Source organism: Nuphar pumila, chromosome 13 (assembly GCF_984573655.1).
Source record: "Nuphar pumila chromosome 13, dmNupPumi1.hap1.1, whole genome shotgun sequence".
Taxonomy (NCBI): domain Eukaryota; kingdom Viridiplantae; phylum Streptophyta; class Magnoliopsida; order Nymphaeales; family Nymphaeaceae; genus Nuphar; species Nuphar pumila.
In genome coordinates, this window is record NC_143261.1 from 68,764,507 (window position 1) to 68,782,945 (window position 18,439).

Below are 18,439 nucleotides of genomic sequence, written 5' to 3' on the forward strand. Positions count from 1 at the left end.
ACTTATTCGTCGCTACTTTCGTCGCTAATTTGCGATGGATTAGCGACGAACTGTGAAAGTATCTCCAATAAGATACTAATATCAAGACCTTAATATTCTTGATATTAAACCCACCACGAAAGCACAATAAGAACACTTTAGAACACTTGTGCACAAAAAGCACAACCCACAAATAACTCACAAATGCACAAAGGCATAAAAACAATGGAATCGATTTATTGAGAACTTGGGCTTTGACTCAAAGCCATGAGAAATACAAGGGGGTGAAACCCCTATTTATAACAATCACAAGAGGAGCCTTGGAGGGGCTCCACTCATAGACGTTGGAGCCCCTCCAACGGTCACAATTGTGACCGTTGGAGAGGGCCCAACGTCTATGCTAGTGGGCCCCCCAAGGTACCTTTTGGTACTTTACAAAAAGAAAAATAAAAATAAAGAAAAAGAAAAATAAAAAACAAATTACAATCACATTCATAAAATGAATGTGCGTAAAATAGAGGAAAAGACTAATCTACCCCTACGGCTAAACAAAACAGAAATATATATTTTATATATATAATAAGTAGATACATATACATATATATTAATATATGTATATGTATTACCTTATATATATATAAAATATATATATTACATTTGAATGTTTAGGTATATAATTTAACACCCCCCCTCAAACTTAGGGCAGGATGACCGAGAGTTTGCTAAGAAGAAAGTTGAAGCGCGGAGCACACAAGGCTTTAGTGAAGAAGTCCGCCAATTGATATTCGGATGTGACATATGGAAGGTCAATGATTCCTTTGAGGTATGCCTCCCGAACGTAGTGACAATCCATCTTTATGTGTTTGGTCCGCTCATGAAAAGTGTGATTTTTAGCAATATAAATTGTACTTTTGTTGTCACAGCAAAGCTTGGTAGGCCCTTCAATAGTGATCCCCATGTCTTCCAACAACTGATGAATCCAGACAATTTTCATAGTAGTAGTCGCCATGGCACGATATTCCGCTTCAGTTGATGATAGAGACACCTTTTGCTGCTTCTTACATCTCCATGAGATTAATGAGTCTCCTAAGAATACACAAAAATCAGTGGTGGAGTGACGGTTATTTGGGTCACCTCCCAATCAGAGTCAGTATAAGCAATCAATCTTAACTCAGAAGAAGAAGACAAAAAAACTCCCTTATTAATAGTGTGCTTTAGGTATCTTACGACACGTAAGATAGCACCCATGTGAACAGAAGTTGGTGCATGCTGAAATTGACTTGCCGTATGCACCGCATGTGAGATATCTGGTCTGGTGATACTTAGGTACATCAACGATCCTACTAGTTGCCTGTAGGGAGTAGGATCGGAGAGGGGAACACCATCATCAATCTTCATTTTAACTCCTACTATAGCAGGACTTTCACAAACTTTATCATCTGTAATATCTGACCTGTCAATAATCTCAGATGCAAGCTTAGTTTGAGATAGAAAATATCCTCTATGAGAGTAAGCTACCTCAATACCCAAAAAATAAGTTAAGAAGCCTAAGTCAGACATTTCAAACTTATCCTTTAAAATGGATTTTATGCTTTTAATCCCTTTAGAGTCGCTCCCAGTTATAAGCATGTCATCCACATAAAGTAGTAGAATGACAATCCCTGCATTAGATTTTCTAACAAACAAAGCAGTATCAGTAAAGCAGGATGAGAAATCATTTTCTAACATTATAGAGTTAAACCTATCATACCAAGCCTTGGGAGCTTGTTTTAAACCATAAAGTGTTTTCCGAAGACGAAGCACTTTCCCTTTAGGATACTCCATTCCAGGAGGAGCATCCATATATACTTCTTCGTTTAAATCTCCGTTTAAAAACGCATTCTTAATATCCATCTGATAGATGTTCCATTTATTTATTGAAGCAACAGTTATAAGACATCGGACGGTGACCATCCGAGCAATGAGGGCAAAAGTCTCCTCATAATCAATCCCATATTTTTGACCATATCCTTTTGCAACTAAGCGGGCCTCATATCTCTCAAGAGACCCATCACTCTTAGTTTTGACTTTAAATACCCATCTACACCCTATTGCTTTCTTATCTTTAGGAAGGTCTTGAAACTCCCAGGTTTTTGCTTTCTTCAGGGCTTCAAGTTCATTATTCATAGCGACTATCCATTCCGGGTATTTTCGTGCTTCCTCGAAATCCTTAGATTCTATGTACGAGTGAATGGCGCTTAGACATGCTCTATATTTTGGTGAAAAAGACTCATATGAGATGAACCTAGAAGGGGGTCTTCTTGATCTTTCGGTCCTACGAAGATTTTCTTCACTTGAAGGGGTAGACTCACTATCATATCTTTCGAGGGCACTTCTAAAAGTACTCCTATCTCTATGAGAGTAGGTTATAGGATCTCTACGTGGTTCTTCATTAATGTGTTGATCAGCATGAGTTTCATCATTTTGATTTGTTTCATCATCGCTAGTATCATCATCTTCAGTTAATAAATCAAACAGAAAAGAATAGTCTATATTCTCGTCATTAGTTTCAAGTTTTTCGAAACCACTAACATTTTCCAAGAAGCTTACATTTCTGGAAACATAAAGTTTATCACTCTTAACATCATAACAGCGAAAACCTTTATGAGTTTCAGAATAACCAAGAAAGGCACAAGGAATGGCCTTAGGGGAGAGTTTGTCATTTTTATCAGTAAGGACAAAACATTTACATCCAAAAACCCTTAACCTGCTATAATCAGGTTCTTTTTCGTATAATTTTTCAAACGGGGAAATCTTGTTCAAGTTTTTAGATGGAAGTCTATTTATGAGATAGACAGAAGTAAGAGCGGCCTCCGCCCAAAGTTTTTTCAGTATATTTTGGGAAATGAGCAAAGTTCGTGTGGTTTCAATAATATGCCTATGTTTCCGTTCAGCCAACCCATTTTGTTGGGGGGTTTTGGGACAAGACTTTTGATGGAGAATTCCATAGTTTTCAAGATAGCTTTTGAATTCATTGGAAAGGTATTCGCCACCCGAATCGGTTCTAAAAATTTTTAAATTTCCATTGAATTGATTTAAAACCATCATATGAAATGTTTTAAAGGTTGAAAAAACATCATGTTTATGTTTAAGAAAATATATCCAACTAAACCTAGTGAAATCGTCCACAAAGATAACATAGTAAGAGAAACCTCCCTTGGATATTACCGGAGCCGGACCCCATACATCGGAGTGAACGATTTCAAAAGGTTTTGTTGTAAACATGGATCTTTGAGGAAAAGGAAGACTTCTCATTTTTCCAAGAATACATTCATTACAAACAAAATTTTCATTACAAAGATGCTTAATAAAAGGCAAATAAGAGATTTTAACAATGTTGGGATGACCCAATCTCTTATGCCATACATGAATATCTTTGTTTTGAGCAACATTACAAAATTGATTCTTGGGAATTTTAAGAAAATCAACATAGTAGAGGTCTCTTCTCCTAGAGCCTTCCCCAATCAATTTCCCGGACTGGCGATCCTGTATCCAACATTTATTAGAAGAGAATTTTATATCGCAACCATAGTCCGAGAGTTGAGAAACGGAAAGTAAATTTAAGTTTAGTTTTGGTATAAGACGAATTTTTGAGATAAACAAGTCTTGTTTTTCAAAATTGCCCATTCCTTTAATTTCAAAAGGGGTTCTATCCGCCGTTGAGACAAAAGATGGAAGACGATTTTTAGAATAATCAGAAAGAAAACAATGGCTTGGAGTCATATGAAACGAAGCACCAGAATCAAGTAGCCAAGATGTCTTACCAAGAGAGGAAGAAGATGACATAGCGGCTCCAGAAATGCCTCCTTTGAGAAGAGGTTGAAGAGCATCCATAATTTGTTGAAGCGAAAGAGGTTCATTTGATGTTGAAGGTCGTTCCTCCGATTGGGATGCTAAAGCCGCGGCAAGGAATTTCTTCCATTTGGGACAATTGGGTTTGATATGTCCCGGTTCTTTACAAAAATGGCAAGTTAATTTGCTATAATCTCTCTTGCCATATCGATCATTTTGCCCTTGATTTTTGAAATGGGGCGGTTTGTAGGTCTTCAAATTATTTCCGGGTCTTGACACGGCATTAACCACTTCATAGTCACTTTGAGAAGGTGTAGCAAGGATGCTTGGGTTATTTTTACTAATCCCCATACGTGTTTCCTCACCACTTAGCTTGGTGATGACATCTTCAATAGATGGAGAGGTGAAAGCCGATAGAAGAGAGGACCGAATTTGCTCAAATTCGGGTCTAAGACCATTTAGGAAGTTGAAAAAACGATCTTCCTCTAGTTGTTTGTGCCTTAATTCAATAGCTTCTCCGCTCCATTTTGGTTCGAGCATGGCAAGCTCGTCCCAAATAGATGATAATTCGGCAAAATATTCCCGAATAGATAAATCATTTTGTTGAAGAGTCAAGGCTTTCTTTTGGAGATAGTATTTGTGAGACAAGTCCCTTGACATATACATTTTTTCAAGGTATAACCAAGCTTCGGAGGCCCTTTTAAACTTGATGATGTTGGCATTGATCTTGGTTTCTACGGACGAAAAAATCCAAGACAATATTTTGAAGTTCTTCATTTCTCACTCATCATGCCTTTTGGAATATTCTTCTAAGGCCTTTTGTCTATCTTCTCCTTCAAGAATTTTAATTTCCCCTTTCTCTATAATAGAAAGTTTGGGTTCGGGTTCCGATATGGAACCTTGAACGTAACCCCAAAGGCCTTTCCCTTTGATATGGGCTTCCATATTGCCGGCCCAAACATGGTAGTTCGAACCACTAAGTTTAAACCCAAGGGAGAAGTGGGAGTCTTTTTCACCCATTAGAGAGAGGAGAAGATGGAAAATAAAGCGTACCTTAACGGATTTTTAAACTTTTCTTGACAAAAGTTGCTTCTAAAATATTGCCCGAAGTAAATGCTTTACTCAAAAACTTCACTAGCTTGAGGGCACGTTTTTCGATGTGCTTCACAAGAGATGAGATGCACGATCCTCTTTCTTCCAACGAGGCTCTGATACCATGTGAAAGTATCTCCAATAAGATACTAATATCAAGACCTTAATATTCTTGATATTAAACCCACCACGAAAGCACAATAAGAACACTTTAGAACACTTGTGCACAAAAAGCACAACCCACAAATAACTCACAAATGCACAAAGGCATAAAAACAATGGAATCGATTTATTGAGAACTTGGGCTTTGACTCAAAGCCATAAGAAATACAAGGGGTGAAACCCCTATTTATACCAATCACAAGAGGAGCCTTGGAGGGGCTCCACTCATAGACGTTGGAGCCCCTCCAACGGTCACAATTGTGACTGTTGGAGAGGGCCCAACGTCTATGCTAGTGGGCCCCCCAAGGTACCTTTTGGTACTTTACAAAAAGAAAAAGAAAAATAAAAAACAAATTACAATCACATTCATAAAATGAATGTGCGTAAAATAGAGGAAAAGACTAATCTACCCCTACGGCTAAACAAAACAGAAATATATATTTTATATATATAATAAGTAGATACATATACATATATATTAATATATGTATATGTATTACCTTATATATATAAAATATATATATTACATTTGAATGTTTAGGTATATAATTTAACAACGAACATGATCCATCGCGAGTCCTTCGCTATTTTAAATTAGCGATGGATAATATCCGTCGCTAATTCGTCGTTAAATTTTAAAAAAAAAATTGCTCTCTGCCGGCGCGTTCTCTAGCAGGGAGCAATTTTTTTTGCACAGAACCGGCGCGTTCCGGCGTCGGGATGCTCTTCCACAGCGAGCCAGTCACGGCGGAAGAAGGGATGCGGGCAGCCGCAGGCAGCCTCTCGCGGCGGCCGATCGAGAGGGAGAACGACTCCCCCTAGAAGGAGACCGACAAGCTCCGTGTCGACGACCAGAGGACCTCTGACGCCCACTTCACGGAACAAACTACCGGCGAAGGAGTGGACGCGCGAGAGGGGGTAGAGGAGAGGCGTCGATCGGCCGACTGCGAGCTTCTCGGGGTCGTAGTGGAGACGAGATCCGGCGAGAGAGAGGTGGGACGGGCGGTGGAGACTAGCGAGGGGCACCGCCAGGAGGAGGAGGACGGCGCGAGGGAGAGGTAGCGGGAGGAGGAGGACGGTTCGGGGGTCGACGACATTGTCACGCTCGGAGGGCCTCAGGCGAGGGAGAGGCGGGATGGGTGGTGGAGACTGGCGAGGGGCACCGTCGGGAGGAGGAGGACGGCGCGGGGGAGAGGTAGCAGGAGGAGGACGCTCGGAGGGCTGACGCCCTTGTCACGGCTTGGGGGGCCGCTGCGCGTCGTCAAAGGAAGGGCGGTTTAAATCGAACGGGGGGAGGGAAAATTTAGCGCCTAAGGTGGGACTGTTTAAATCAAAAATTAGCGACGGATTAGCAAGGGAATTTTTCCGTCGCTGATCCGTCGCTCGCTAATTTCGTCACTAATTAGTATTTTTTTATAGCGTTTTGGCGACGAAAAAAATTTGTCGCTAATCCATCGCTAAGTAGCAAGGGATTTAGCGAGGAAAATATTTTCGTCGCTACTTTTGCAAATATTTCGAATGTTAGCAACAAATAGTTTTCTCTCGCTAATCTGTCGCAAATTTGCGACGGAAAAAATCCGTCGCAAATTTCCGTCGCTAATTAGCATTTTTCTTGTAGTGATAGCTGTGGGTGCGGGTGCAGCGATGCAGCACTTTAAAAAAACTTTGGTGCGAGAGGATATATATATAAGAGAGAGAGAGAGAGAGAGAGAGAGAGAGAGAGAGTTTGGGTCTAGATCAAATATGGATCTAGATTCAGACCCAAACCACTCTCTTCTCTCTCTTATTAACTCCACCCAGGGGTGTCAACGGGTGGGGTTTGGTTCAGACACAGGTGGAACCAAATTTCTAGGTATGATATCGGATCTGGATCCAGGTCTAATTGGGTCTACTATAAGAGAAACTATACCTGACTCAATAAAAACTACATGAACCAAACCCGGACCATACCTGGTAAAAGAATATTTTTTATCAGTTTTACATTGAAAATTTGTGGGTCTTAATCAGAACTCGGGTTGAGTCCAGTTCTGATATAAAATTTCAAAAAATATACCCAGGTCCATGTATTAATCGAACCTTTGGGTCCGGACCCGGGTCTTCTTATTTGTCACCATACCCGAACCATATAGGGTTTGGTCTGGGTCGAGTCCGGGTAAACCCGACCCATTAACACCCCTAACTCCATCCCACTGCCTCTCTCTCTCCCTCTCTTCGTAACCCTCACCCACTGCCCCTCTCTCCCTCTTTTCTTCTCTCTTTGTAACCCTCACCCCACCATCGTCTCTCTCTCTCTCTCTCTCTCTCTCTCTCTCTAAGTATGAGGAGAAGAAGAAGAATGTACCTCTCTCTATTCGTTTTTCCTCTTTTTCTTGTCTTTCTTTCTATCTCTCTCTTCTTACTCTCCTCCTCCCTGCCTTTCACTACAACAACAACTACGCCTTCATCCCAAAACAAATGGGGTCGCCGATATGAACCAAAAAAGAAAATCATTCTGGGTCCTCCACATGAATCCTTCTCTTCCAATCATTTCTATCCAATGCCATGTCCTCGGTGAGGTTCAAAGCATTCATATCCTTTCCTATCACCTCCATCCGTGTCTTCCTAGGCCTACCCCGACCTCTTTTAACTAATATATTTTTCCATTTCTCCATCCTTCTAACTGGAGCATCATTAGGCCTTCGCCGAATATGTCCAAACCACCATAAACGATTTTCTCTCATCTTATTTTCAATGGGTGCAACGCCTACCTTCTTACGTATCTCCTCGTTCTGAATCTTATCTTTTATTGTATTTCCACACATTCATCTCAGCATACGCATCTCAGCTACACTCATTTTTTGAATATGATGTCTCTTGGCAGCCCAACATTCCGTACCATATAGTAAAATGGGCCTAATAGTCGTCCTATAAAACTTTTCCTTCAACCGCAATGGCATTCTACGATCGCACAACACTCCAGTTGCACTTTTCCATTTCATTCACCCAACCTTTATCCTATGATTTACATCTCCATCAATTTCTCCATACTTTTGAATGATAGATCCCAAATATTTAAAACAATCATCCACCGGTATTTCTTGCTCACCAAGCTTCACTACACTCCCATCACTACTTCGTTGCTTACTAAACCGACATTCCATGTATTCTGTCTTACTCTTACTCAACTTAAAACCTCTTGCTTCCAATGTCTGTCTCCATAATTCTAACTTAGCATTAACCCTAGCTCTAGACTCATCAATTAAAATAATATCATCTGCAAACAACATACACCATGACACATTTTCTTGAATTGATCTCGTAAGCTCATCCATCACTATAGCAAATAGGAAAGGGCTTAAAGCAGATCCTTGATGTAACCCAACCGTTATAGGAAAATTGGTTGTCACCTCTGCACAAGTGCGGACATTGGTTACTACTCTTTCATACATATCTTTAATTATATTAATGTACTTGAGAGAAACACCTTTCTTCATCATTGTCCTCCCTGCCTTTCACTGACATAAAAAAATGAACAAAAATGACCCGCACCCAAGGTTTTTCTAACCGCACCCACATCGCATTGTGTCGACGCAGGTGCGGCAGCCTATTAGCCAAGTCCTATGACATAGTCTATAATTATTATTAACAACATCATGAGCAGATTTTATCTTCTATGGTTTAACATTTCATATGAGCATCTTAGAACGTCTCAATTATAATGCATGGTTCTTAGAATCTAGCACACTTATTGACCTCTTGCACTATAATTGTTTTCTATTTTTGCAATGAATGATATAGCATGATTGAAGTACTGAAAGTTATCATGTTGATTTCAAGCTATCGTACCCAAAACACTCCATTTTGCCCTTTGTACCCGTGTCGACATGCGTCAACACCCGGACACACCATTTTACCCTTTGTACATACAAGTTTATATTTAATTTATAATTATATTTTCAGTTTATAACTTTATATCTTCAGTATATAATATATATTTTAGATATAGCATATATATTTAGACTATATTCAGCTTATTTTGTATTTATGTGATATATGTATAGTCGTGTGCCCCTACCCACATTTTTTGAAATTGTCATGTAGTACCTGTACCCATACCCAAGTGACAGATTTCAAGTTAAAGCTAACCTATATTATAGCAATCATTTTATGTAATACTTCATTGATTTATTATGAAAGGAAGTGCGTGATTTTGAAATTGATAAGACTTAACTCACATTTTTAGCTCTCTCTCTCTATGGATTTGCTTAGGTTCTGTACTAGTATGTATGTATTAGTAATGATAGGGTGCCCCCAGAGTACCTACTCCAACCTAATAGAAGCTTTAGATTTTCAAATTTCTTGAACTTTTTTTGTTGATCAAACCCTATAGATATGATATACAAGCATTATTTAGTAGAAAACAAGTTTTGGATCATGTGATCAAAGCATCCATGTAGGTTTCTTAAGACCTTTAAAAATCAACAGCTTACAATGTATCAAAATTTCATGACTTAAAAAATCTTATGTTTATGTCCAAAAACATGATCTGAAGTGTGATTCCTATCAAATAAACTACGTTGAATACATCTATAAGGTCTGATTGAGAAGATACAACCTAAAACCATGATTTCTAGTATGTGGGAGTAGGTACTCCAGAAGCACCGTATTAGTAATGATAGGGTGCTCCTGGAGTACCTACTGCTAATAGAAGCTTTAGATTTTCAAATTTCTTGGACTTTTTTTGTTGATCAAACCCTATAGATATGATCTACATGCATTATTTAGTAGAAAACAAGTTTTGGGTCGTGATTATAGCATACATGTAGATTTTTTAAGAACTTTAAAAATCAACGGCTTACAGTGTATCAAAATTTCATGACTTAAAAAATCATACTTTTATGTCCAAAAAACATGATCTGAAGCTTGATCCTATCAAATAAACTATGTTGAATACATGTATAAGGTCTGATTGAGAAGATACAACCTACAGCTATGATTTCTAGTATGTAGGAGTAGGTACTCCGGGAGCACCGTAGCATTACTCTGTATGTATATATGTATACATATAAATATATATAAAAAGGAAGGCACAAAGATAGTTGATAACCAGTTTCTTAATGAACCAGCACTCTTTCCTTGCTCTAACATATATCCTTGGGCCAACAGCCACGTCATAAATATTGGTGATATTTTGAAAATATCACATTTTTATCATGATATTGTAGTGATAAAATATTTTTCCAGTTTTATGTTATTTACATTTTTTTATCTATCTATCTATCTATATATATATATATATATATTCTATTTCTATTATGACATTGTTCTATATACTAATACTTTCCTGAAATTTTCCTAGAAACCAGATTTTTCAAAATATCACAAGATTTTCCATCATGAAGATTTCACTAAGAAGAAAAATTCTAACACTGGCGGGCAAATACCACATTTCATGGGCTCCCCCTCAAAGCTGAAAGTTTATGCGTCAAACCTGCATCCTTATCTGATATTATAACACTAGCTAGCAAAACCAACATGCTTGCATTCGCAGAATATGACTCAGATGGCAACATCCTAGAGTCCTCAACTTTAAGCTGCCACTAGAGGGATTTGAAGTTCTCCAACCACACCCAGAACTTCTGAACCTCTTGACCAAACTAACTCATTATCAAAGTTCAAGTCAGGTTGGCTACTCTCTAAATGTCAGCTCTTGATCTTCCTATCTCAAAAACTTTTGTCTCTCTCTATCAGAAGTTCAAATGAGTGAAAATCCTCTTCCTTAAATCATTGTACCCATATCCAGCTATGCACTCAAAACATGTGGTGATCTTTTGGAAGACATTTCTTAAATGAAACTTCTCGATTCCCAAGGAACAATGGCTACAAGTATGAGCTAAGGCACTTTTTACAAATCAAAGATTATGAATATGAATTAAGTTGCCAAAGAGATTTTTGTTAGTGCTAACACAAATACAGCTACAATAGAAAAAATTTAAAAGAAAATGATAATATTTTGAATAGATTTGCCTTTGAACTATGCTCAAAGCCTCAAAGTTCAAAATCAAACTCATTCGGCCAGCAAACCTTTTTCTTTTTTTCTTGCAAATACATTACTTAACAAGGAAGCAGGAATAAATATATTGCCTAAAAAACCTCTAGAGTTTTGAAAGTGGTACGTGCATTTTGCACTAGAAAAGAAGAAGGAAATGGATAGGTGAGGGTGCATGGTGTTCATGAGAGAGAAGGAAGGGCTCCATCGAATTCCCAAAAAAATTATAGAGAGAGGAGGGAAAAAGATTTCTTAGGATGAGAGAGAGAGAGGGAGAGGGTTATTAGTATTCCTTGGAACATGAGAAAGTGAGATAAGCAGATGTTTACATGAGCGAGAGAGAGGGATGATGAGAAAAAGAGAAAGAATGTGTTGAAAATGAAAAAGGCTAATGATAGTGTCTTTGGAATAGCGATAAGAAAAAAGTAGGGGATGATGATGGGAGAGAGAGAGAGCACTTGGAGAAGAGATAAAATAAAAAAAGAAAAATAAATAGGCATTAAATGCCATTAATAACGGCTCGTTGGGAAGAGAGAGAAAGAGCATTAAATAAGAGAGAGATTGAGAAAAAGAAGGGAGAAGGAAAGGGTAACGTGAATGTGTTGGAAATTAGGAAAGTAGGAGAGAGAGAGGAGGGGGGAGGTGAGTGGCGTGTCATTTCATTGGGAAATGAGAGGAGAGAGAGAGAGAGAGCATTGCATTTAATGAAACATGTATTGTCATTTTTTCTTTTGTGAGAGAGAGAGAGAGGGAGGGGTGGGGGGGAATGTGTTTTTACTTGAGGTGTTCCGTGTCATCCCACAAAGTTGAGAGCTTATGCTTCAAACACGGATCCTTATTTGATGATATAACACTAGCTGGCAAAACCAACCTATGACTCAGATGGCACCATCCTAGTGTCATCAACTCTTTGAGCTGCCACTAGAGGGGCTTGAAGTTCTCCAACCACACCTAGAACTTTTGAACCACTTGACCAAACTAAATCATTATCAAAATCCAAGCCAGGTTGGATACTCCAAATGCCCGGTCCTGATCTTCCAATCTCAAAAACTTTTCATCTCTTTCTATCAGAAGCTATGTAACACACTCTTCTAACGGGGCACCACACCCGTGCCGCACCTGCACCCATGTGGGTGTGACACTTGGACACGACCTCCTTTGTGTCAGGTGAAGTCAACCACATGAAGTCCATTTCTGTCCAAAAGTAGATTCATTTAACCCTCACCAAGGCCAATTATATATATATACTCCCCGCAGCCCGCACCCAAGTTTTTTTAAAGTGCTGCATCCGCACCCGCACCTATGTGACATAGATCAGAAGTTGTTCAAATGAGTAATGATCCTCATCCCTCCATCACTGTACCCATATCCAGTTATGCACTCAAAACATATGGTGATCTTTTGGCAGGCCTTTCTGAAATGAAACATCTCTTCTCGATTCTGAAGGAACAATGGCTACAGGTATGGGGTAAGGCACCTGTTCCAAAGTCTTTCATATAGATCTGTCTTAAGTAGCTTATATGGGTTGAACTGGCTGTTAACCAAACCTTCCTTAATCAGGAACTTCCCATTCTTTTCAAATAAAATACTCATAATACTTCATCGGCCTGATTGAGATATGATTGAGAAATACACATAGGCCTGAATCAAACTTATGTTTTGATTCCACTGACATAACAAATATCTTATTGGGATTACCTAAGTGGGTTTTCAAGCTGTAGTGAAACCCGTTCAATTAGCAGCCTCATACTCAGGGTGCACCTTTTGTCAAGCCAGTGCCTACCTATCAAAAGAGGGCAGCTTAAGACAACTGAAGGAAAGTAAATAACGGCATTTCATGCACAATGTTGATTCACTACATATCCATGTGTCTTTGTGTTTATATAAATGGTATAAAGAACAAGCCCAATCTACAGTATAACATAAATCCATAACAGCTATATGACTGATACTTAGCATTCAGATCCACTGAAGCATAAATACAAAATGGTGTTTAACAGAATTCAATTTATTTCATTTGATAGATAGAGAAACCATTTACGCATAGACATGGTATAGAAATTGATCGCTGCAGTTCAATCCCACCATTCCTAACAGTTTTTGTTGTTACCATTGTAATTACTATAATATCATTATATTTATTAATATTTTCCAATAACATCAAGTTCACAACACTGACAGAAAGGCCAACAGTCTTCATACCTCCCAAATTGGCAGGCAAAAGGAGAAAACACAACTCCCAAGGGAACATAGCAATCAAAGTAGGAGTATCCAGTAAAACAGACACTCTTAACTTCTAAACACAAATGAAAATACCATCCAACACTCAATGTAAAGGGTGAAACTCCATCTCCTCCATGGTAGGCCATGTCAAGAGCTTCTGTTTAGGCAGCATCAGAAAAATATGTCCATTCCTGCAATGAATTGACAAACTATTAGAACAAGCAGACATTGTTGATCAACAGCATTCAGAAATGGTTGTGCTGATATCGATGCATATATACTTAAGTTGGTGATAAATGAAGTCATTCTGACATAGATGCCATGGTCATATAATTGAAAAAGTAGAAAAATTACTATCTAATTAACAACACAGAGGACAAGATTCAACAATTGTATGACGTAGAAAAAAAGAGATAAAAACCCAGTTGAAGATTCAGTTACATTCAGTACTAATCAAACTTTATGTAGAAACTTACAATAAGGCATGATCTTCCACATCTGATTATCTCCTTTGGCCCATTGCCACAGCACAAGGATTGTGCCATCCCTTACTCCTCCATGGTCTCTGTCCCCATGGAACGCATCCAAATTGAGCTTTATATCGTTCACCATCCTGATTGTCCTGAAACCCTGGCCTATGTCCTTACTTAATGTCCAAAGAACCGACTGATCTAGCTCGTTCGGATTATAGCGAGTCAACCGAACCTGCCAGCAGTAATTGACAATACGCCAAACCAATTCCTTATTAATTAATTGCAACTCTGCTATGTGAAATGTAAGAAAAATTTATTGAACACGAAGCTGTATACAGAGGCAAAAATGAGACAGAGCCGTGACCATGTTTTCCAATGCATACAGGTCAAATGAGATAACAGAATGAAAGAAGTTTTGGTCATCCATAACAGATAGAAGGTTGAAGAAGAGAAATGACCGACACCCACATATGGAGAGAGAGAGAGAGAGAGATTTCAAATCCCCACAACAAAAAATGAAGCTAATCAAATAATTTGCTGATACCCAAAACAGAGAGAGAGAGAGAGAATACCCACAAGACATAATTCTCTGATAAAACACACATACAGAGAGAGAGAGAGAGATTTCAAATCCCCACAACAAAAAATGAAGCTAATCAAATAATTTGCTGATACCCAAAACAGAGAGAGAGAGAGAGAATACCCACAAGACAATTCTCTGATAAAACACACATACAGAGAGAGAGAGAGAGAGAGAGAGAGAGAGAGACCGGCTGTGTATCTCCAATCGAGTGCTGCAAGGCTTGACCAGTTGCCTTATTCACAAGCGCAAAGCTGGGAAACCCCTCCTGATCCTTCACCCTCGTGCTGTACTTCTCATCCTTGATCCAGTGCTGAACACATTCACCCCCCAATTTACTCTCTCATTCCAAAAAAACAAAGGTAGAAAAAGCACCAACATATCACAAAAAAAAAAAGTACAAGAAGAAAAAGAATTGGGAAGCATGCCTGATAAGGATCATCAGGGTTGGTCGGTGCAAGAACCACAGAACCATCCCTTATGGTCATGGAATACTCAGTCTTAGCCTGGCAGAAGACCCTCACAGTTTGACCCTGAGAGATGCTCTGTGGAGCCTGTTCATGGCGGTGGAACGTGGGGAACCAGTGATGGCTCTCATGGTGGACAGCAGAAGGGTATGGCTCAGGTGGGGGAAGCCCCCCCTCATGACCAATATGTTCCACTCTTGAATAGCCCTCTGGATATGATTCATAGGAAGGTGGTGGTGGTGGTGGTGGGCACCCATAATCAAAGGAAAAAGGACCCTGTTGGGGGTAGAACTCTGGGTCTATGGGTGGGGGAAGAGGAGGACCGCCAAATGGAGGAGGGGGAGGTCCATCGTATAGTTCCTCACGGCGAGGATCTGCATAGGGACGGTATTGTTGTTCTTCTTCATCATCATCCCTCCTGTGATGATGATGGTGCTTACTGTGATGATGACCAAATGGGTAATCCATTGTTTCCTTCCCTGAATCTGTGCTAGACTGGGGGAGATTGTTTTCTTTCCTCTCTCTCTCTCTTCTTCTGATCCAGGTAGATGAAATAGCTTCCTTCTTTTGTCTGACAGGGTCAACGATACATATCTATGCAGTATACCTGTTGAAGCCACTGTTGAGGGCAATATTTTTCAAGGGGAGACTGCTTCGGATCTTTATGCTGATGGACAACAGTTGGCTTGATAGTCTGTTTGTCAATTTTCCTTTACTCTTGTGGTTTCAGTGGAAATCTTTTTGATAGATTTTGGTGGGGCCTAAAATTCTTCAATTAAACATTTATTGTGTTACCATGCGTTGTAGCTACAGCTCTGTCGTCTGTCGTCTCTCTCTCTCTCTCTCTTTATCATATGGTGTATCCTCTCAGTGGTGGGGAGAGTTTGTTCTTTAAAAGAACCCAAAAAGCTGTTTTTTGCTGGGGTTTCGCAGCACACCCATACGACTACGAGGCTTTTGTTTTTTACGCGGACCTAGCCGTGCTGGGCTCATAATATCCCGAGGACTTACCCCACTGCCGCAAGAAGTCACCAAGCTTCGGATTAAGGAGGGGGTGACGCTCATGGGATTTGAAGATAAGCTGTCCGTCAAACGGACTAGGTTCCATCCCACTACGCCAAACCCCCTGGGTCTAGTATTGTTTTCAAAATTTTGTACACTTCATAAAAAAATATATACAGAAAATGATGGTGCTATTCCTTAAAAATTATGATATTTCATAAAATAGTCAAAGATATTGCAATATTCTTGGCATATCCACTCACTTGATTTTCTCTAAATATAAAAATATTTTTGACAATTTTACCTTTCTCCACAGTTCTAACAAAACTTGTCATTTCAAGGAAACTGAGATTCACCAGTACATTAGTGAAACTTAGTTTAAACTAATCTCGATTATGAAATTTACATTTTTTTTTTTTACTATTTTCTTCCATTCCACCCTTATCATCCCAACGTCACTACCATCACTTCTCTCAACCATTATTATGACAATAGTTCAATTCTTCAACAATACAAAGTCTTTCCTCCTTAGGTGAACAGGGATCAGCCGGGGGTATAACTTTTAGCCTTACATTTTCCTAACATACGATCTGATAACTTAAAAAATGTGAGGTTGTTGGTGCGGGGCACCATCAGCACTCAAAAATATGAAAAAACAAATAAAATGTGAAAATTAGAAATTAAATACACTCTAATAAATAAACTAAAATAAAATAATAAAAATAAATGAAGACTGAGAGCTTACCATGAGCTTAGGTAGCCCTCTTATGACTCTCAAAAGCACAAGGTCAATTCAGCAAGGCTTTCACAATATTGAAACTTTAGAGGATTTGGGTGCAACTGGGTGGACCCAATGGAACATTAAATCTAGACCTAGAAGACAACCAAGATGAGGGCATAGGGCTAAGATGATCTCTCACAAAAGCAATACTTTCACACTTAGGTTCTAGATGCTAAGAGAGGTAGAGGTTCCTTATTTATAGGTTTTTTTACTTTACTTTAGACCCTAATTGATGAGATTTTGGATCTAGGTATTCAGAGTCAAATGCTGCATAACAACCTTATTCTTATTCTTATTGGCTAATGGTTTGAGGTGATAGGCTTGAAGATGAGAAATGAGGTTTTAGTAAGACTTACTAGGTTTATCCTAAGGTTTTGAAAGGTCTAATCACTAGGCCTTAGGTTTTTGAAAAGTAAGATAAAGCTTAGAGAGTGGATCCTGGCAAATGCTGGGTGAGATTAGCAATCTGTCCCAGCGCTTACAACCACAAACCCCACCCTTTTGTGTGTCCCACTTGTATTGAGCTACATACAGTACATAGGGATGGGGTTTGTGGTTGTAAACTCTGTGTGAGATTAGGTTTGTGAGATTAGGTTTGACAGGATCTGCTCACTAAGGCTTATCTATCCTAAAGGTTTGAGAGACTCAAACTTGAAATTTCATGATTTAAGTAGGTTAGTTTTGGGTCAAAATACATTTCTTTAGGCAAAATTGGTCCAAAATGACAGTTTTGGATAGCTCTTTTTATTTTTATCATAACTCCCAAAATATAACTCATTTTAACATGAATCATTTTTTGTTTGGAAAATAATAAATTTATCTCCAACTTTTATTTTAGGTAAGACTTAAAAACATAATTTGATTGGTAAAAGACATGTTTTAAGTGAAGCCTAGCTAAAAATCAGAGTTTGTCTTAGATAGACTTGGCTATTTTTGCAATAAATCGGTCCCTAACATCCAATTCGACCCAAATTTATTTTGTTTGGAAGGTAAGACACTCTAAAATGTTTGACCTTTTATGAAAAAAATAAAAAAATACAATTTTGTGGGTCAAAAATCTCGTTGTAAGTCAAATTTTCTCTATTTTGGATCTAAAACAACCTTTTTGAAAAATCCAATGTTACCCAAAATCCAAATACATCAAACTGTTTTATTTTTCAATTATTTGTTCAATTGAATTAGGGTGTCTACCCTTATGCACTCTAAAAAAATAGAAACAATTCAAATGTCTATATGAAAAGTGGTTAACGTGACAACATAAAACAAAATTTGAGGATCCAATGTCCATCACTGATTAAGAGGTTGGGACTTTTGAGCACTCTGAAGATCTTAAAGGAAGCCTTTGTAATCCTTGCAGAAAAACACAAACCCATATTCTTACACCTTCCTCATATGTCTTCCCTGAATCATCATACAACAACAACAACTACGCCTTAATCCCAAAACAATTGGGGTCGGCGATATGAACCAAAAAAAAAAATCATTCTGGGTCTTCCATATGAATCCTTCTCCTCCAATCATTTCTATCCAATGTCATGTCCTCGGTGAGGTTCAAAGCATTCATATCCTTTCCTATCACCTTCATCCGTGTCTTCCTAGGCCTACCCCGACCTCTTTTAACTAATATATTTTTTCATTTCTCCATCCTTCTAACTGGAGCATCATTAGGCCTTCGCCGAATATGTCCAAACCACCATAAACGATTTTCTCTCATCTTATTTTCAATGGGTGCAACGCCTACCTTCTTACGTATCTCCTCGTTCTGAATCTTATCTTTTATTGTATTTCCACACATTCATCTCAGCATACGCATCTCAGCTA

General features: G+C 38.7%; 1 protein-coding gene across 1 annotated transcript; it reads right to left on the reverse strand.

Moving 5' to 3' along the window:
* Nucleotides 1-13,210: 13,210 nt before the first annotated feature.
* Nucleotides 13,211-15,405, reverse strand: LOC149818614 (ricin B-like lectin R40G3). Its single transcript, XM_089984944.1, has 4 exons — nucleotides 14,797-15,405; nucleotides 14,559-14,681; nucleotides 13,792-14,020; nucleotides 13,211-13,506 (listed from the first exon to the last, which is right to left on the reverse strand). Coding segments are annotated over exons 1-4 (861 nt in total). The 5' UTR covers nucleotides 15,304-15,405; the 3' UTR covers nucleotides 13,211-13,504.
* Nucleotides 15,406-18,439: the final 3,034 nt, after the last annotated feature.

Coding starts and splice junctions, on each gene's coding strand:
- LOC149818614 (XM_089984944.1), bottom strand. CDS start 15,303: ATGGATTACCCATTTGGTCATCATCACAGTAAGCACCATCATCATCAC. Junction 14,682..14,796: donor ACCCTGATGATCCTTATCAG/GCATGCTTCCCA, acceptor GAATGTGTTCAG/CACTGGATCAAGGATGAGAA. Junction 14,021..14,558: donor CGATTGGAGATACACAGCCG/GTCTCTCTCTCT, acceptor TACTGCTGGCAG/GTTCGGTTGACTCGCTATAA.